The sequence below is a fragment of the Lepidothrix coronata genome, unplaced genomic scaffold (genome assembly GCF_001604755.1).
Source record: "Lepidothrix coronata isolate B3197 unplaced genomic scaffold, Lepidothrix_coronata-1.0 Scaffold85, whole genome shotgun sequence".
In the NCBI taxonomy this organism is placed as follows: Eukaryota; Metazoa; Chordata; class Aves; order Passeriformes; family Pipridae; genus Lepidothrix; species Lepidothrix coronata.
Genome location: NW_016690265.1, coordinates 1,629,854 through 1,650,687, shown reverse-complemented (window position 1 = coordinate 1,650,687; position 20,834 = coordinate 1,629,854). Strand labels below are relative to the sequence as shown.

The following is a 20,834-nucleotide window of genomic DNA, read 5'->3' as shown; positions in this document are numbered from 1 at the left end:
AGGGACTCACAGATACAAAACCTGCTCACTCATCCTCTTCAGGAAGGTAAGGAAGACCCCAGTGTTCCCTGATATAGCAGTTTCCTAAAGGTGCATAGAGTCGTGTAGCACAAAAACTCCAGATAGCATTGTCACTGTTTACAGTAAATCTGTTATCATTCACTGCTGTGAATGATATCCTTCATCCTTTCCAAGAGAAAACCATTATTTCGTTAGCATTAAGCACGACTAGAGAAGAGCGACAACCTCCAGCTCCACCCAGCCGAGTAAAGTCCCCGTTTCAAAGAGCAGCAGCTACATCTTGTGGAAAGATTTAGGATTGCAGGCTTATCCCCAATAAAGCCTCCAGACCTGGCAGTCGGGCTCATCAGACCACAGAGATGATCCAACACCAGGAAAGGAAAGCACAGGTCTAACTTCTTTGGCTCTATGCTCAACCTGTGCTAAGTGTGGCCTAACATGAGCTTGAGAAAGGCTCCAACTGCAGTTAAGAGCACACTCAGCAGCAACAGCCCTTCTGAGCAAGATGCATCCATGAGCCAGGCAAGTGAGGGAATAACCTCCCAAGTAATATTAGAAGTAAAAAGCTGTAAGCTTGCAATGAGTCAATCCTGTTAATGTCTGTTAGGTAATAACATCTCATCTGAGATGTCTGCTATTGCCTAGAGCTGACTTCATCACAACCTGTGACCTGCAGCCTACAGCTCTCAAAGGTTTCCTCTACAAGCAGGATGAGGGAGCTCTTGACTGGGGCTGATGCTTTAAAATCAATAGCATCAGACAGACTAATGACATGGAAAAACCCCACAGAGAGTAGCAGGCAATCAGTCCTGCTATTCAGCCCTCTGCTTAGCTTGTCTCCAAAAACAAAATCACTCCAGCTCCTCTTAAAGCACAAAAGCAAACTGAAGTTCCAATTTTTTTTTTTACATCAGTAAATACTTTATAGCACTTGTGACAGGTCCAGTTTTATTAGAGTCTTGTAACTCTGGAGTTCTTTAAGTGAGAGGAGAAAGTGCAGAATAGAGACATAGGGCCCATGAGGAGCCCCCACAGCAAAGCCAGATCAGGACTACAGAGGGAACAGACTGAAAGTATGACAATTAAAATTTTTCCTTTGAGCTACATGTAAAAATGTTATGCAAGACATTGTTACTTAAGTTTACAGATGTTTCCACAAAAGATGCAGCCAATAATATGCCAGACAAGTGTGAATCAAAAATTTTATTTTTTTCCCCACATACATAAAAAAGTGAGTAAACACACAAGACAGCAAGTCAGAGAAACTAAACATATTTACAAGACAGTAGAGATATCAATTTTTTTCTATCTTGGAGATCAAGTCATCACAGATTTTCGTTAGTTCATCATTTTCTTTAGTCTGCGGAAGAAAGAAAAAGTGAGTTTCAGGTATGTCCAAACTATGCTACCACCTTGTATTGAGTTCTAAGACATGTTTGTCAGCAAATAGAACAGAAAGTGCATTTACATGATAGTGACTTATGCAAATTTAAGGACAGTCTACTATGTCAAAGGGCACATGGCATCCTTGAGAGCCTCAGGAAATGAGCCAGAATCCACTAAACTGTTTCTACTTCTTCCAGACTTTCCCATAATACATGGAGAACAACTGATCCAGGGCAATGAGACTTTTCAGACTCAAAGTCTTCGTTAGGTACATGGAAGTGCAAGACGACAGTTTAGATTTAAATCTTCACAAGACACTTAAAAATAATGCTTTTATACTTTCACTGAAAAAAAATTACAATTTCCAGTTTGTAGAATTCCTTATATGGTCAAACCCTTTTAATAAGAATTAACATAAAGCATTACTGTATTTATGACAAGACCAAAACCAGTTCTGTGTTAAATGGCTTGTCTCATCTCTCCAGTTACAGGCCTACTGTTTCCTCAGCTATGCAGACCTTAGCTGTAAGCCTGAAGATCAAAAAAACCATGAGATTTTTCCATAATAGGAGTGTGTCAGCATTATCCACTTTTGAGTCTTCAGTGCTAGCAGAGACAACCATGACACAGTAAAACTGGATGCATTTCCAGCTGTGACTTTTAACCCTCAAAAAGCTGCTTCCTTTGAAGGGTTCCAACAAAGGAAACTGATGGCCCTTTACAAAACATTTTAAGACTTCACCTATGCAAAATGGAACAAAGTACAAGGATTAATGGTCTGAACAATACTGAAGACTTCAGTCATATACAGTCAATCCGTATCAGTGCTAACAGCTTACAAGCCATGTTCATGAACAAGTTGAACCAAAGAGTTATTCAAGATTTATTCCCAAATTCTGCTCTGTTTCATGTTTACTTGTTAGATCACCACCTCTTTCAGTAGTTCAGGTAACCTCCTGACACCTCCTCACTTCTACAATCCACCTATGGGAACAAACCTCGTGCTCCAAAAAAATCTACACATACAGACAAGTCCTGACATAATACAGTTGTGTCTTTGTTTTCAATGCCTATTTCCCTTGCCCCGCTAGGACAGCAGCCACCAAAACCAGCACAGTTAGCACAATTACTTCTAGCACTGGTACAGGGGAGTTCTTGACCTAGTCTAAGGCAATAGCTTGAAGAGGCTCACCCATGGCATTTTGACTAACCTTTTGTTCAAGGCTCCTCTCCAGAGACTGGTTCCTCATCTGTTCCTTGCGCAGAGTCGCTTGTAGCGCCGCAGCCTCTGAATCGGCCTTGTTTCGAATGTGGGCAATTTCTTCGTTTGCTCTGAAATGGTTGCAAGGTGGTGTTAACGCCCCCTTCAGTCAGCACAGCGAATCACACTAGGTGCTTGTACTTTTGACTAATCTCAAAATTAAACGTATTTAAGACAAGTTCTGGTATTATTGAAACACATTCTGCAGCAACTGTGAGAAGTATATAGTTCACTCTCAGTACTTGCCTTCTTGACACAGTACTTACCGCTGCAGCTTTTCCTCTGCATGTGCCTTTAGTGCCTGATACCGCTGCTCTTCTTTTTTAATTCTAGCCAAGTAGTCCTCAGCACATTTTTTCAAAAGTTCTTCATTCTGTCCCAAAACCCAAGAACCTTAGTTAGCTTTTTACGTGCCAGTAGATGAAGAGTCTCTCCACCTGACAAATGGGCTGTTTGAATACACCCGACTGGCAGTATTTGCTCACCAGGGTAGCAGGAACAGCTGTGAAGTCCCACAGACCTACACAGACTAAAATGGCTCCTTTCAACTACCTGAGCTTTGCAAACTAAGATTTATTCACCCTGTGTCCCTCCCAATACATTATTTAGTAGCAAACTGCAGTAAAGGCGAAGGTCACTAAAACTACAGTCACTGGTTGGCTTTGTTGTTTTCTTTTTTTTTTTTCAAATCATCTTTGTCTTAAGCTGCAATTGTCCAAAGAATAGCTACAAATCCAACTTCTTCAGAGAACCCATGGAAAGATTCAGGCTTTGGACCCCAATGTAAATTAATACAATATTAACAGCAAGAAAGTTACATTGCTAGGCACACTATGAAGATATTTTATTAGCTATTATAGAAAGTTGGAACTGTTTGAAACAAGTGCTAAGACTCCCTACTAATTGCAGCTCTTGAATTTAGCAACTTTGTTTCCAGGTGTGTTTCTGTGCCAAGGAAAGGGCTTCTGAATTTAGGGTAGAAATGGAAGGGACACAAGATGAAGGAAGTCTAAGAAGAAACTAAAGTTTCAACACAGCCATCCTGCCTGTTTCTCAAACCTAGACTACCATGAAACTTGTAATAGGCTAGTTTTAAGCTTGAGTTTAAGGATAACTGAATGAAAAAATCTGAAGGTGCTTTTTTTAAATGTCAGCTGAATCAATTTTTGTGCATTTTATGCAGTAAGAAGCCATAGCTTATGTTCCTCATTAGCTTCCTTCCTCCAGCCTCTGAAGAAGCTGCAGAATGAAGGCCTGATTTTAGCTTTAACAAAAACCACAACTTAGTAAAGAGCATCCAATGAACTATTATCCATCTGACTTGTAATAGCAAACCTTCTTCAACATCCATTCAATATGATGTAAGGGAAACAAGCTGCTCCTGTGCAGTAGTTGCTACATGAGAGTGTCTCTATGATAAACAAAAATGACATGTGTGCAGCAAGAACCAGCTCACCTCTGTTTGAAGAAACTTTGGCTTCTAACAGATGTCATTATTATGCTTTAAGTCAGTCACTAAATACAACAAGCTAGTAATTTTTTATCATCTTTAAAGAAACAACTTAGCACCCGGTTTTCCAAGTAGTGCCTATACTAGCTGAAAATACTACTGCCTATACTTCTGAAATTCCACTATTTCCTCTCCAGTAAATCTCATTTATCTTGAAGGATATTATTTGCATTATAGCATCCTTACTCTGTGGTAACCCTCTAGTGCCTCTTTCTGCTTTTCAAGTCGTTTGAAGAGTTCAGAGAAAGACTTTTCCATGGAGTTGAGATCTGATAAAGCTTGCTGCTTCTCCTCCATCAGCTTCTGCATTTCTTTCCTTGAGATTTCCTTCTGCTTCTGAGAATCCTCTAGAGAAAGTGGAGTTAACCCATTACAGTTATTGCATTGGCATAAAACTAGTTCCACAGAATAGACAGATAGCAGCCCCCATGCCTTCAATTCTTGCTCTTAAAGTACAAGAGGGTTTCACAACGTAGCCTCTCATTTGGAAAAATACCACATGTGTGCTTTTAAGAAAGAAGTCCTTATCTATTTGCTACATGCTACCTCACACCGAAATTAAGGCCATTAAACACTGATTACAAGGTGCTGGCCTAAAGCACTGTCTCTCCTGCAATGTAGTCAAAACACTTCACCCAAGTTTACCATAACAGGGGCCTCAAATGTTGTGATAGAAGCAAAGAATTCAAAAATATTTGTTTTCATTAAACATACACAATAGCTGAAAGATCTGAAGAAGACTGGGTTAACAAGTCAAACTAGCATAGCAAACCTTAGCAGACCTGAGCTACGTTTCCCACAGGTTTAAAGAAGCACAAAAAAGCTAGCACAATATTCAGTCTTCTTAAAGAACTAAATTTAAGCAAGGCATAGATGTGTCTATTCAGCTTTGAACTAAGAAAATGCACCTATACAAGAGTTTCACTATATGTTTTTCCTAGTTTTGAAGCCACAAACTGGACTGAAGCAAAGGCTGGGTCTGTCCAGCAAGTACTCCTAGTTATATCTTGCCACTTAAATGATGTCAGATAATAAGCAGTTAACACAAAGTGCTGACAACCAGATCTGCCAGCTTTAATGAAGCAACAACTCACACTCCACTGAAGAATAAGAAAAAGTCAGATGTGTTCATGCCTGATTCAGGAACTCATTGCTACCTACCAAGTGATATCATGTCTGTATGAATGTGCATAAAATTGTTAGTCTAACTATCTTGTCAGAAACCTTACACTCACCCTGGAAGCACTTGAAATATTAATGTCATCAGAGGTGAAAGAGTACTAACCTCACTTAGTCACCCTAGGCTAAGCAGGCCCCAGCCCCTCAAGGCATTCAAAGTGTAAATTAGGAACTTACCCATAACTTGTGTTATTGTCTGTTCAAACTCAGCAACTATTTTTCTAAAAACCATGAAAAAAAAAAATGTTGAACATATGTTAGAAAAAGCATCTGGAGTAAATAAGTAGATATAAAAGTGAGGACAGGTTCATACCCCATTTCCTGGTATTCCATATAAAGCTTATTATACTTGTTTTTCCATTTCTCAGTCTCCATCTCTTTCTCTTGAACCTGTGAGGGTGAAAAAGTAAACCTTCATTTCTTGCACAGGAAGAGATAAAAATATTTGATACTAAAAACAGTCTGAAGGGCAGCTTAGGTATACTTATAACCCAACATGGAGAGAGATAAGACCAAATTGATTAACAGAATCAAAATTGTTTCATTACAAACTTGACTCAAATAAGCTTTAGATTGATACATATTATTTTGCATACATGATAACCACCATGTCTTCATACCTAATATGCCTTCGAAAGGCAAGATCAACCTCTTGGCTACTCTTACTCACTGTATATGCAGATCATTAAAATTTCTGAGAGAACAAAACTGGCCAAGGAACATTCTCTCAAATAAGAGACATATTTCTCTCCTCTTTACAAGGCAGACAAAAAAAAAAAAAGCACAACACAAACCTGCTAATCTTAACACATGAGAGAAAAAATACCAGAAGCCTATTCAAGATCAAGTTGCTGTTTGGAGTAATTTATGTTCAACACCAAAGTTGGAAACATGGTAGGGGGAGGATTAAAAGATTCCTCAATTCATTTAAGAATAATCATACCCATTTCACATCAGTTGAATTAAAGCAGAGCTCACAGTACAAATATTAAGCAGCATAAGCACTCTTTGCCAAATGCCAAGACTGCTAATTTTGCCCCAAAACTGCACAGTACACCGTAGTACACTCATTTCCAGTATTTATTTTTGAGCAAACTAATTTTAAATTTATTGCAATATTTCAGATGACAGGAAGAGGGGCACAAGCGAAAATAGAATGTACAAAAAATAAAGAGGAAGGAGTAGTGATAGTTATGCTAGAAACAAATGTTACAAAAGCAAAAATATGTGAAGATGGAAACATGCTAGAAACTTTAACTTGCAAGCTCAGAAATGGTTCAGAAGACCCCAAGAAAGCACTTTCCTAGGTGCTGTATTTGCTTGGAAGGAAAATAGATTTTCCCTTTTCTCCTACTCTCAACTTGTTTCAGACAAAAAAAATAAAAATCTTAAAATTTATTTTATCTTCCTTTAAAGTTAATATAGTAAATTCCAAGCCTTTTTACTTGTTTAAGTTACACAGCTGGAGCCATCCAGTTGCACCTATAATTATGTTTGCATGTGTAAAACAGTTCTTTCAAACAAGAAATTAGAGCAGCAATTTTAAGATATTACAAGCTTTCCCCCTTCCTACCGTATATAAATTCTTTATTTTAGATCAATGCACTAAAAGTTGTCCCCTGCTGCCTGCAGTACAGCAGTCAGGAATTTTGATGCTCCATTTTTTGCTCAAGTTAATTTTGAAGTGACATGATTAGCTTTGAGGGCATTTATGCTTAGATACTCCTCTTACATTATTTAGTGTTTGTAAAGTTACATAACCCAGAAGCCATAATGAATCAAGCACTCAAATTTTTTAAGTGAGTGGGCACACAAATCTTCATGCATCAGTAAGCAAAAGGGGGTTTAAAGACAACTTCTGTAGTTCCAGAATATGCTTGAAATCCTATCAACTTCTTATTTCCCTCCCCCATTAATGTCTTTCTCCTCCAGCGTGAGCTCCAGATCTCACCTTCATTTTGTTATCTGGACATATTGTTGTGCCTTCAGGTCCCACAAAAAAAAAAGACTCGATCACAGCACTGAACAGAAAATATTCAGATCACTGATGTTAAGCCTGACCATCCCATCTGATAACACGTGCTGACCAGTTCTAAGGCAGAACCTAACTAGAAATGAAGTTTAACCTATTTCATTAGGTATTAGCTCTCAGGAGTTTTATTCCTACAGCTCCCATCAAGTGCACAGCTTTTCAGAGCGAGATGCCTATGTCAAGTATGATGAGAAGACCTACAAAGTAGAGACTTATCCTAGGTAATCTAAACAAAAGGAATTTCCAAGCTATGCCAAGTTCAGCTTTGCAAGGGTCACCATACCATTGCATCCATGTCTTTTTGGCTGTATTTCAGCACATCTATAATAGCATCCACAGCAGTGTCTGTAGAAGCAGCAAAAGGGACTGGAGGAACATCACCACTCAGGGAGTCTGGAATTAGGGGACCTGTGTCCTGTAAGGAGAAAAAAAAAAAAGAAAAAAAAAAGGAAAGTTTCAAGAGTCCTACTGTCATGCCATTAAAAAAAAAAAAAAGAAAAGGAAAGTTTCAAGAGTCCTACTGTCATGCCATTGATTAGATCTACGTACATAACTCAATGCTAAGTCAACACAGATTACTTTAACACACAAAATACCTCCGTAACTTTCTTACTTTAAAGGTAACTACATGGTTCTAAAAGACATCTACACAGTGCAACCAGAACTGCTATCCACCATTTACAGCTATCAAAAGATGCTACAAAGCAGATGACACCACACTGCTCTCCACAAGCAAAAAAAAAAAGACCATTTCAGGATGAACTGCTGTGTGCAGATCTGTCCATAAAAGGCTGTTCAAGCTATAAATCATAGACTATAAAGTACTGAGTTTAATCAAAGTGCAACTAAAAAGCAAGTTTCTCTTTTGTGGCTTCACTTGCATTAAAAAAAAAAAAAAATATTGCCTTACTAAAGCATTCTTAAAAACAGCTCAAGTTCTCCTACACTATATGCAATGGCACCAGTTTTCACAAAAAAAATTTTAATACTTAAGAAAATGAAGTCCATCAAAAAGTTCAACTTTGATATAAGTGAGTATCCAACCTGGTTTAAGACAAGAGTTTAAATAAACATTTATCACATTCTGTGATCTTTAAAGTATCTGCATAAGTCTCGAGAACCTAGGCTATCCCTTTCCCAAAATACCAACATGAAACCTGATAGCACTGCAGACACCCTTACAGAAGTTGTAAATGTCCCCAGAAGATCTAGTCCTTTTGGTTTTTCTTCATTCTGAAGACTCACTAGAGGCTTTTCAGGTTCCTCAAGCAATTTACTTAAATCAGGAACAGGACTAAAAATAAACAACAACATACACCATTAAATTCAAGTGCTGCCTTTCCTTGTAAAGCTCCTGTATCAGCAATAGTGTGCCCAGCAGGACCAGAGCAGTGATTGTTCCCCTGTACTGGGCACTGAAGAGGCCACACAAATCCTGTGTTCAGTTTTGGGCCACTCACTACAAGACACTGAGGTACTGGAGCAAGTCCAGAGAAGGGCACAGAGCTGGAGAAGGGTCTGAAACAAAAGTCTGATGAGGAGAGGCTGAGGGAGTTGGGGGTGTTCAGCCTGAAGAAGAGGAGGCTCAGGGGAGACCATCTCACTCTTTACAACAACCTGAAAGGAGGTTGTAGCCAGGGGGCTGTTGGTCTCTTCCCCCAAGGAACAAGACTAGATGAAACAGCCCCAAGTTGCACCAGGGGAGGTTTAGATTAGACATTAGGTGAAATTTCTTCACTGAAAGAGTGATCAAGCATTGGAACAGGCTGCCCAGGGAAGTGATGGAGTCACTATTCCTGGAGAAATTTAAAAGACATGTAGATGTGGCACTTGGGGACACATTTTAGTGGTAGACTCACGAATGCTGGATTAACTGTTGGACTTGATCTGGAAGTTCTTTTCCAATCTAAACAACTCTGATCTTATGTACTACAGCCTAGACTAAGTCAATACCTACCTCTGCTGAGGTGGAGCTGTGATGATACTTTCATTTGTTTCAATCAATTTCTGGTACTGTTTTCTCGGACTGTCTCTCAGTAGAGGGTCAAACTTCAAATACAGTGACTGTTTTCTTAAGGCTGACTCTTTGAACTGAAGGGAAAGAGGCATAAACTGGCAGATATGCTGTTTCAGAGCACAACACACACATCCCACCCACACACAAACAATCCTCTGGAGAGTGGGTGAGCCTGTTCTTCAGTGGCCAGAGCATTGTTCTCAAGAGAAACATTACATAAGAGAACTCTGTGCCCACATGCTTAAGTCCTTATGTAATATCAAGTGAACTCGATCTGCTCACAGGCAGAATCAAAAGGGCAAACATTTATGAACTACTCAAAACCAGCAGAAGACACTGAAAGGGGAGGATAGTATTGTAAGCTGAAGGAACAGTGTATGTCATTCACAGAAAATAATAAGGACAAACACAGCACGACCAAAACCAACTCCAATTCAGTGTATTCACTGTACATTCAGAGCTACTCTTACTCTGGACCCAAGCAGGAGAAAGAATAATGAAGCTGAACTGATTAAAACATGACATGCCCAATTTAGAGACAAATTTCCTGAAACTGGCCATAAAGCAAAAGAGTTTAAAAATATTTTTGAAAAAATGATCTGGCACTTTCAATGCATCATGTTGTTCTTGCAACCACCATAAGTGAAACATCATCCACACTGGTTTCACTGCTATTAAAGAAAAAACAGCACCTTTGCAAACTGAAAGCAAGAGATCTCTAATTTTCAGTTCAATTGCTTATAAATACATTTCCTTTCCACCACCACCCCCTGCCCAGCCTTGTCACCACAATTCCTTTGGAACAGAACCTGTATTTCTGCAGACAATTCAAAGTGAAGTTATTTCACAAAAACATTTAAGGTTTCACAGTTTCACCTTTGCTTTCCCTCCCCACCCTGCCAGGGAAGCAAACAAAACACTTCAATGTCATACTTACTGATGAAGTCCCAAATTGTTCCAGATAGTCTATTTCTATGCCCGATCCTAGGACTGGAAAAAAACAGAAAAGGTAGAATGAAGATATCATATGGTCTTACCACAGACAGAAACAAATGGATATGTGTATAAAGCAAATACTGCTTTCATTCTCATGAGTTCTAGTTCTTCACTTCTGTAAGTATATGCAGAATTTAACACAGCTGAAGAACTTCTGTTGTTCTGTGGTTAAAGTGACAAGCACACTCAGATATTCTACTATTTTTCACAGTGCCCCATGAAAGACTACAGCTGTCAGTCTCACTATTAAAACTGGCACACAGCTCAGACTTGAACAGAAGTTCAATGGCTATAACTCAGAAGTTATAGCTATTTCCCAACATACTGATTCCACTCCACTCTGAAGGTCAATGACAGACTGCACTGCAGTGAAATAATTTCCTCATCCTTCCACACAATGCTTCTACAAGGAATAACCCCACCAAGTGGTCAAGTCACAGCTGTGTAGGAAGCTTTCAAGACAAGTATGCCAGTGCAGAAAGACCATCCACATCGTAATATGAAACCGGTATTCAAGTAGTGCTAAGACTGCAGTAATCTACAAGACTCACAACTACAGACAGTTACACTGCTCTCAGTTTACAAAGGCTTTAATACTAGAAATTATTTTAAAGGAGTGCTTTTTCAGCACAGAAAACTGCCACAGAAACTCTAAACAGATTGTTTCTGTACCAGCCTAAATTTTATCCTCCCAGGCAGCTGAACACTAATACCCAGCTTTGTGAACTTCGCTTAAAGCAGAGAAAGTTAGAAATAGGCTTAGGTACTTTTCCCAGCACTGCTAGTTATTGTAGGCTTTGCAGTCCTTTCAGAAGTGTAGAATAAGAGACAAAACTAAAATCTATGCCAAAACTGAGCTAGAAAAATATATACACACAGGTTATTGTAACATTATATTTTCAGTCTGTTTTAAAGAAATGCCCTTACCCTCAGATGATGGTCTGAAGAATTCTTCAGGTTCAGCATCAGGTGTCTCCTCAACTGCTGTCATTTCAGTTCTGTGGGAAAGAGGTTTAACTTCTGCAGACACTGACTTTTTTCCACTGTCAGAGGAAACCAAATTATCTTGAGAGGGGACATTATGAGTTGAAGACAGTTTAGATGCGTCCATTTGCTCCTCCTGATGAGAAAAAACACAATCTTTTACTGTTAAAATAATTACTTAAATGTAATGAAAATCATTATAATGATCAAATTGGTTTGTCATAAATTAGCTGGGTAGCCAACATAATGAAACAAGGGTTCACAGGCATAGAAATTAAACTCCCAACACTGAGCTCATATTATACAGGAGTCACTTTTTTTTTTATAGTCCACACCCTTATGTTTGTCCTTATATGTGACTGTTGATCAAAAAAGATACTAAATATCAAGGTACCAATTTGGCTGTCTCTGATGTTACCTTCAAAAGACAAGTCCACACAGTTGATATTCCTTTTAGAGTTGCTAAAGATGCATAAACCCACTAATTCTTAGACGAAATATCAAAAATAGGTTTCGTATAAGATTAAGTCACTAAGTCCACTCTTCAATGAAACAAGCTGGTAAGAACTGGCTATCTTTGTTATCCCTTACCATGTCTCTCTCTCCTGGAAATTCAGCTTCTGCTTGAACACCTGGCTTCTCTTCTGGAGCTCTTGGCATGTCTTCTACCACACTCTGCTTAACAATTTCCCTAAAGAAAGAAAAAAAAGAAAATCAAAATTTAAGTCACACAGGTCTGAATTCTATATTACCAAATACACTGAACAAAATTACCTTCTTTGAGAGTTTTCACAACCCAGGAAGCTTTAGAGAGGGCAGGGATGTAAATTCACTGTCTTGCCTGCTGACAACTTAAGTGACAGAAAGCTCTCCCTCCATCAGAAGCAGTGTTATGTAGGAAGCAGAAAGTCAAAGTGCTATCACTTATTTCTATTCACTTAGCACTGTTCTCACATTTCCATTTGTTAGGTTCATTACTATTTTTTAATTAAAAGATAGGCTTTTTGTTTAATTAAGAACAGAATTATAAGAGCCTGCTCCTCTTCCCAAAGCAATGCTATGCTGTATTAGTGTAAAGCACAGAACTTCACTAGGGAAATCCAATACTTCAGTTTGGACTGTCAGCAGTAAGTAAAACTTCTCACCTTGATAAACAGTAACTGATCACATCACACAGGGAGCAAGAGAGCAAATGGTCTGTCAAATGGTCTGTCAAATGACCAATTTGTGCCAGTTCTGACTGTCTATAGCAACACTGACACTTTAATAACTAGATTTTCTAGGAAAAGCAACACGTAACATATTCCATTCCCAAATAAAAAGTTTGTGGTGCCAAAAAAAATGCGGGTTCAGAGACAGGGTTTTCTATTGGAGATAGCATTTAGATACCAAGAACACACAGGGCAGAAACAGCACCTCAGACCAGCAGAAAACAGAACTGCCTACTCCCTGGGCATTTGATTTAAAGACAGTAGCAGTCACCTGGTTCTCCACATTTTACTCTAATCTTGGAGGATTGGGGAAAGAACCTTATGACCCAATGATCCTTCCACCTAAGCCTGTTCCCTCCCATTCTTCTAGATTTAAGAACAACTTTTCCCTAGAGCTAGTCATCTTAAGATAGTCTCCCCAGTGAGATCTTTGCTGTTGCAACATAATTGTGTCAAAGATTACAACAACAGACTCAGCCAATGTTGGAGGGAAGAAGTCAAAGTAGGAATCAACTACCTAGATACTATCTACCTTTCCTCACATGGGTTTGAGGTGCATTTAGTTGCACATTTACTTACAGATTTTTGGGTTCTGATTTTTCAGGAGTTTCAAAGGTACTTGAATGGTTATCCTGTTCCACTGGAAGAGGGTCCCTTCTTGAAGTGGTACTATCCTGCTCCTCTTGCACGTGAACTTTCTGAGGGCTGGGCTTAGAATGAGGCGAGGTGGAAATTTTGGAGCCTCCTCCAAATGGATTGAAGTTTGGATCATCAAGTTTGTCCCAGTCAAACTTATAAGATGCTTTAGGAAGAGGGATTTCATCTTCCACATTACTTTTATTTTGCACTTCAATATTCTCTGGTTTTGTTTTGGTAACAGGAATTCTTTTGGAAGGTGGCTTAATTCCAGGTCTTTTACCTAGTTTCCTAGGAGGTGGTTTTTTAGCAGTGGCATTATCAAAGTCAAATTCCAGTTTTACTGGTCCAGCCTTGGGGACATCAGGCTTTTCTGCAGGCTTCCCTTTGGAGATGGCCAGATCTTCCTCAGGCTTTGATTCTTCTGTGGAAGCTTTTTCTGCTACCAAAACATCCTGATGCTTCGATTCCCCAGTTTTAAAAGAACCAGTTACATCAGAACTACTGGGACCTAAACTACCAGGTAACTGTCCAGGAGGTGGAAGTGCCTCTGCTAATCCCACTGAATTATCAGTTTGGCTCACATCTGGGGAAGCAGGCTTCACACCCTGCTCAGAGTCACTGAGAGCTTGCTTAGGGGACAGTGTGGATTTATTAGACTCCAGCTCACTCAGTGCCGGTTTTCTTGCAGAGAATAAAGGCTTCTCTTCACTTAAACACTCTGTATTCACTGTGGTTGAAGCAGAAGGACCTGCATCTTCTGTCAGAATAGAATCATTACTTTTTTCAGTAGTTTTCTTGGGGCTGCTAGTTACTTTTACAGGAGACTTCTGCAGATTTCCAGGAGAATAAGGCAACTGTGCTGAACTTTGAAAAGGATTGATGTTATCTAAGTTATCGAAGTCAATACTGTAGGATCCTCGGCTCTTCACTGGCATCTCATCATCTGGGTAAGAAGCCACACTGACCTTCTCTGGCATTTGTGTATTGTCTGCTTCAGGCTCAATCTTTTGTTGACATGTGCTGCATTAAAAAAAGACCACACATACCACAGTTATTTTTCAGGCATCTCTTGAAGTTATCTTTAGAAAGATATTTGCACAAGTAGCTTTGCACGCTCAGAATAATTTGATTTTTTTTTGCAATAAGTCAGCTGACAGCAAAATTATATTGTAACAACAAGAATTCAGTTGCCACCTGAACAGTCAGAAGTTACAAGCTCAGGTATACAAGAACTACAGGGAGATCAATCCTAGAAGTTATCCCGTGTTCTTAAGCTACCTGTTCTACACAGCTTTGTTATCTTATGACAGCCATTCCTGGAGACTGCTCTGCTCACCAGAGCATACAGACATTGCTCTTTTACTGGACAGAGAAACACACATTGCTTAGGAGAAGTTATTGACAGTAAGCAGCACAAATGCAAACACAACTCCTGGTTCATCTTCATGCAGATTCGTCTCTGAGTCATGACAGACTCAAGTCTGGGACCAAACCAAGTCATGATTCAGGTTTTCCCATTCTAGTCATTCCTTTGTCTGGTCATTCTGGCAAGCATTTTCCTCCCAAAAGTATGCACCAGCATTTCATCTACGAGAGCCTACATACCAAAAGAGAACCTGGACTTCAGAAACTCCAAGCTCCCTAAACCAGTAGATCTGAAGAGCAGTGATATACAAGAAAATACTCCTTCAGCAAGAAAGTAAGACTCTCTAACAAAAGAAACAGGTTAAAGAGTTTGTGTACTCACTATTGGTAAGAATTCTACAAGTTATTGCTCTCCACTTTATTTCTCTAAACTCTACACAACTTCTGAAGTTTAGCCTCAGACTACAGAGAGTTAATCCATTACTTCCTGAAACAGGATTTCCTCCCATTGTTTTGTCCCTTCGTAAAGTTCTTATTTCTATGTGCCATCCTTATCTGCTGCAGAACAGAACACGATTAAAAGCCACTCACTAAAAACTCCACTTTGATAAACTCGAAAGCAAAGGCGGGAGATAAGAGCTGAAGTTGTTCTCACCCGGTTTGAGCGCCTCTTCCCTGCAATAGCTCAGCCCCAGGCTGCTCCGACTACTCAGGTCCCTCCCACTCTACTCTCCTTCAGTGTTTAACCTAATAAATGCCAGTCAAGAGTGAGACACCTGAAATGCCCATCACTTGTCAAAAGTGACACCCTTCAGCAACACGGAGCCCTGCAGATTATCTGCTACAAACAAATCCTCACATTTTAAAATTAGAAAGGCCAGTACAAGCAATGTGTTGACACATAATTATGCTCTAACTAAAACCAATCCAGTGCTGACCCTTTTAACTCACTTGAACTTTATAAGTACTAAATCTTTGTTTATTTGTGCAAGCAATGAGTTTGGGGCATAAATGACTAAGTCATTTAATCGTGGTGGTTAGCTCAGAAGTACTTTTCTAAACTAGACTACACATGGAAACAAACAGTTGAAGCAAATTTTTACATTTAAAGAACATTTAAGTGTTCCCACCCTTCTCCTTTCCCTCCCTTACAAACAACAAAAATAGGGGTCAAATGAAAGTTGTTAAAAACAAACAAAAGGGTCTATTTGCTTGCCATCAGAAATTACAAGCCTCACATGTTTATACAAGTTTAAAGGAGGGGCAAAAAGAGTAACAAAAATATGCATTGAGGTGTCTTAAACATTGTCATGATACCCTCAAACTGAAACATGGTAGATTTTATGCTCCTCTCTAGACACCTTTCATGAGCCACTTTGAGACTCAGGCTGCTAGACTATAAAGGCACATAAACTTGTTTATACTTATGATTGATGTTATATTCACTTTGTGTTGCTAGGGTTTCTTTAATCTTAATACTCACTGAGTATTCAGTTCAAGCTAACCCTTCAGAAGATTTATCTCTTCAGATTCTTCTCCTTAAGACACAACAGTACTTAACATACAACAGAAGATATTTTAAGGCTGAGCTTTAAAAATTAGCTTCAGAATAGTTGCATTCTCACATGAAAACTTTAAGAAACGGTTTTGTATTCTCTACCTAATGTATCTTTTCTCTTAAGCTATTTATCCATACCTTAAGTCATCTCTATGAAATCAGTTATAGAGGAATTAGAGTTCAGTATTCAACATTACAACTGAGAGGAACTTTTCTTAAAAGTATTGACAGCTACCTTTGAAAAAGTTCATGCATCAGTCAGCATTAATTTTGGTCCTTTCATGTAGTTTACATCTTGTCATAAAATACAAAATTACATTTTAACTATACAGTTCTGTAATGCAGAAAAGTTAGCTTGAGCACATCCCACGTGGCTAATACAAGTAGCAGTGAATTCATTACTTACTCAGCATCAGAAGGTGCACAAAAAACATCATCCACCGAGTCTTCACAGCAATCATCAAGTGTAAAAGCAGTCTCAAGTTTGTCTGTCATAGTAGGACTTAGGATTTTTCGAGTCTGAGGATCTCTCTGAGGAGTCTGAAAGGTTACCTTGAAGAAAGGGGGGGGCAGGAGGAAGAAAAAGGAAAAACATGAGCACAATATTTTTCAAGCTCCAAATAGCTTATGCATTCGGTAGCAAAGACTACAGAAGGAGAAAGAATATAAGCAATACCAAAGCAAAAGTTTACCTTCATTGCTTTTGCCACACTTTTTGGTGGCAAGTTTTCTTTCTGGGACGGGCGTAGAATGGAAGGTCTCCCTGTAGGTTCTGGCGGCGCCAAGAAAAAGCCACAGTCGTCTGCTGTTAGATCATCCTTAATGTTTCCTCCATTTTCTCCATTTTCTGCGTTTAAAATCTGCAGACTCATTCTAGAACATCAACAAACACAGCACCACAGCATGAATGAGAGGGTGTGGTCAGCCAGATGCACTTTCAGATAATGGAAGAAGTTGGCAGCCTGGCACCAGCTAGCAAACACTAACAGCTTCAAAGGAGTTCTGGAAGTATGGAAAGTCTTCGTATGGAAAGGTGATCTCAGAAGACTCAAAGTATCTAAATGCAGCACTGCACAGCCCTTTTGGTAGGGGTCTGAGAGGTTAATTGTTGATAGTATGCCTTCCACAGTTCACATTATACCCTTACTAATTAAGCCTCCATCCTTCAAAGGGAGCTCTGTCATCTACATCATTTCCTCATTCCCAAGCCCTTAAGCCAACAGTGACTGTACAGCCCTGTCTCCTGTAACAGGGTATCCAGCTAAGCAGAAGTACTTCTTCTGCAAGGGCCCCGTGACAATCACTTCTCTGTTTTACTCACATGGTCTCATTAGTGCATTGTACAGCAACAAACAGCAAAAACAAATTTCGTTAGTTAGGGTGTGTTTAGGATCAGAGTCCTGAATCAAATTATTTAGCTTTTTCCTGCACACTCTGAGCACGTGCTGCTTTTGTAAAACACATAGTACTTAAAAATCCTTTGCAGCATAGACATTATTGCTATCAAATCTGGAAAAAAAAGTCATTAAAAAGGTATTTCTTAAATATTGTTCTTATATTTGACAGGCACAAGCTTCAGTAGATCGTATATGCTGATCTAATCTTACTAGCGTGAAGGACTTGAAACTAAAGCCTTTGCTGCAACTAAGATTAAGGATGAAAAATTAGAAATAGAGAAAGAACACATTTCAAATATGTCAGGGAAGTTATAGGTACTTGAACTTTGTCTACCTTTTACTCCAGTCTCTGCTGTTCTTAAAGGTTTGACACTAACCTCAGTGGCACTACAGCTGCTTTTTAAAAAAAGAAAGACAGAAGGCATGGTAAGGAAGATCTGAGTGTAATCACTGTCCACAAAGGATGACACCTGAGAAGTGCAGGTACTTATCTGAAAGACTGCTATCAAAGCAATTTATTTCATAAGAACTGATGTGTTATCTTGTAGCACCTATGCAAGATAATTGGTATCATCAAGTAGACAAGATGTTGGCTTCCTGCAACTGATAACCATTCCAAGTGATCTCAAATGCTTGATTTGACCAAATAGCTAATCCTTATCTTCTTTTTCCAGATGAATTCAGAAAATCAGCTCAGGAAGACTAAAAGTGATTGTTTTCACTTGCATAAAGAGGTAACAAGAATACTCCAACTGAAAATCTTAAATCACATTTTCAATCTCATTGCCCTTATGTATTTAAATTTCTGTATTTAGGCTTCTGTACACATTTCCTCACTCTTACATTAATCCTTACAGGAAAATTTGCTTCATACTCTCCACAGAACTCGGCTACTTTGTTTGCAAGCCTGACAACAGAACTTTTAATTCGCAATGGAATGCAAACAATGGCTACAGAAGCAATGGCATGCAAAGCATGCCTGTATTAGCTATTTCTTCATTCATTCTTTATTCATTATATTAATGCTTTAGCTCAAGTTATTCTGTATATAAAGTACTTTTACATAACCACTTGTAGAACTTGAAGTGAACTTTATTGCATTCTTTCATTCCAAATTAAAATCGAGACAACAGATCAAGTGAATCTTTACAAACTAGTTTTTTGCTGTGATTACTTTAGAAAAAACATAGGACATGATAAAGTTGTCAACACCTTCTAAAAGCCCCATAAGTAGGGGAGGTTTACTTGCAGAATTTTTCAACTTTCTCATTGAGATACTTGTACACCATTGCTAAACCAAATTCAGATCATTAAAATATCCAATAAATTGACACTATATACATACACCATATGTACTGAGAGTTTTAGATATTAAATCTAAAAAAGTTTCTTTCCAGGATTAAGTCATCAAAAGCAAGTCAGTATTTAAAAAATTTGCACTCAACATTTGATCTAAATTGTACTTCACAAGTTCATTAGCTAGTAGCTGTAATAAAACGAAAGGAGAAGTGAGGTTTTATTCATATCTTTGTTTAAAGTGGTCAGTGTCCAAGGCAAGCATTGTGAAAGGCAGCAGGTTTTCCCACTAGAGCAAAACGGAGTTCAGGGCCAGGTTGGATGGGGCCTTTAGCAACCTGATCAAGTGGAAGGTGTCCCTGCCCCGGCAGGGGGTTTGGAACTAGATGATCTTCAAGGTCCCTTTTAATGCAAACAATTTCATGATTCTATTAAAGTTCACAAAAACAAAACTGCTCCGAGCTTTAGAAAAATATTTATCAGGGCACAAGCAGTAACCTGTCATTCTGTATTTGAGAATAAGCATAAATTCAGTGACATCAGGTACCTATAATTTGTAAAGTGGGGGCTTCACGGCAAGAACCTGTTATTTAACAACTACAGGGCAAAACATCCAAAACACCAACATGGTCTCCAATGCCTGAAAAAGCCACTGAACAAGCAGGGCAAGGATGGAATTTTTCTACTCAATTATCCTTCTGAACTCCTCCAGCAGCAGAAATGCAGACCTCTCACTCATGGCAAAGTAACTTAGTACGTGCTGTGAATATTTCCATACAAATTGACACAGAGCTGACTGTTATACATACACATATATGTTTAGCGCAAACATATTCAGAACAAATAAACACTCTCCTGGTTAACTGACTCACTCTATCACCTTCCCCTGACTGCAGGGGAGGAGCAGCAAGGCCGGGGAAGGCTGTGCCGGCTCTCCGGGCAGCACCATCCCCGCCCACCGAGCCGTGCTTTAAGTAAAAAAAAATAAACTCAAACAAACAAACAAAAAAACCCCACAACGCTCCCCTAGCCCCCCTTTACTCCTGAATCACCCCAGTCCCCGATCAGCTCCACATCATCCTCAGAACAGAGAGATGCTCCCCAAGGTCCTCGCCTCGTCCCCGAATTCATGGTGGGAGGCACTCGAGCTCCACCCGCGACGCCCTCCTCCCGTTACCCCCAAGCTCCTGCCTCTGCTTCATCCCTAAACTGACAGAAATTCCCTCAAATCTCTTAGTCTGAAGCTCACAGAAACGCTCCTAAGACCCCTCGACCGGAGGTGCCCCCAGTCCCACCCCACCCCAAGCCCACAGAGGGGTTCCCGAGCACGACCCCCAACCTCACGAAGTCATCCTTGAGCTCCCCCACAAGCCCCACAGCACCCCAAGCTCACAGAGGGGTCCTCAAGACGCTTTCCCCAAGTCCCACCCCACCCCAAGCTCACAAAGAGGTCCTCGAGCTCCCTTCAGACCTCCCCCCAACGCCAGCCCCAAACCATCTCAGGCTCAGAGGGTTCCCCAAGTCTCCACACCTCCCCAAGCTTCCCTCCCCAGCCCTTCCCCACCCCACAGCACCCCAAGCTAAAAGAGGCACTCTCAAGCCACTCCCCCGTCCCACCCCACGCTCACTGAGGGATCCCCGAGCCTGTCCCCCCACCCCAAGCTTACAAAGGGGTTCCTAAGCCCACCCCCACAGCATCCAGACTCACAGAGGTGTCCTCGAGTCCCCCCAGCTCACAGAAATATCCCTGAGTCTCCCTCAACCCCCCAAACTCATAGAGGGGTCCCCGAGTCCCCCCCAGCTCACAGAGAAATCCCTGAGTCTCCCTCAGCCCCCCAAACTCACAGAAGGGTCCCCGAGTCCCCCCCAGCTCACAGAGAAATCCCTGAGTCTCCCTCAGCCCCCCAAACTCACAGAAGGGTCCCCGAGTCCCCCCCAGCTCACAGAGAAATCCCTGAGTCTCCCTCAGCCCCCCAAACTCA

The 20,834-nt window shown here is 40.0% G+C and overlaps 1 protein-coding gene across 2 annotated transcripts; it reads right to left on the bottom strand.

Annotated features, from left to right (window-relative positions):
• Positions 1 to 1,198: 1,198 nt before the first annotated feature.
• Positions 1,199 to 17,032, bottom strand: TACC3 (transforming acidic coiled-coil containing protein 3). 2 transcript variants are annotated; one of them, XM_017820801.1, is made up of 15 exons: positions 16,852 to 17,032; positions 16,566 to 16,711; positions 13,177 to 14,256; positions 11,978 to 12,077; positions 11,330 to 11,522; positions 10,344 to 10,396; positions 9,347 to 9,480; positions 8,572 to 8,683; positions 7,673 to 7,804; positions 5,671 to 5,747; positions 5,535 to 5,578; positions 4,365 to 4,525; positions 2,935 to 3,041; positions 2,619 to 2,739; positions 1,199 to 1,381 (listed from the first exon to the last, which is right to left on the bottom strand). In XM_017820801.1, exons 1-15 carry the CDS (start codon positions 17,029 to 17,031, stop codon positions 1,316 to 1,318), a joined length of 2,706 nt encoding a protein of 901 aa, XP_017676290.1. In that variant the 5' UTR covers position 17,032; the 3' UTR covers positions 1,199 to 1,315. The 2 variants fall into 2 exon arrangements, with proteins under 2 accessions (XP_017676290.1, XP_017676291.1); XM_017820802.1 differs by lacking the exons at positions 16,566 to 16,711; positions 16,852 to 17,032 and adding an exon at positions 15,257 to 15,359.
• Between the last annotated feature and the right edge of the window lie 3,802 nt (positions 17,033 to 20,834).

Coding starts and splice junctions, on each gene's coding strand:
- TACC3 (XM_017820801.1), bottom strand. CDS start 17,031: ATGAGTCTGCAGATTTTAAACGCAGAAAATGGAGAAAATGGAGGAAAC. Junction 5,748..7,672: donor AAAAAGACATGGATGCAATG/GTATGGTGACCC, acceptor TCACCCTCACAG/GTTCAAGAGAAAGAGATGGA. Junction 5,579..5,670: donor ATGGAATACCAGGAAATGGG/GTATGAACCTGT, acceptor CATGGTTTTTAG/AAAAATAGTTGCTGAGTTTG.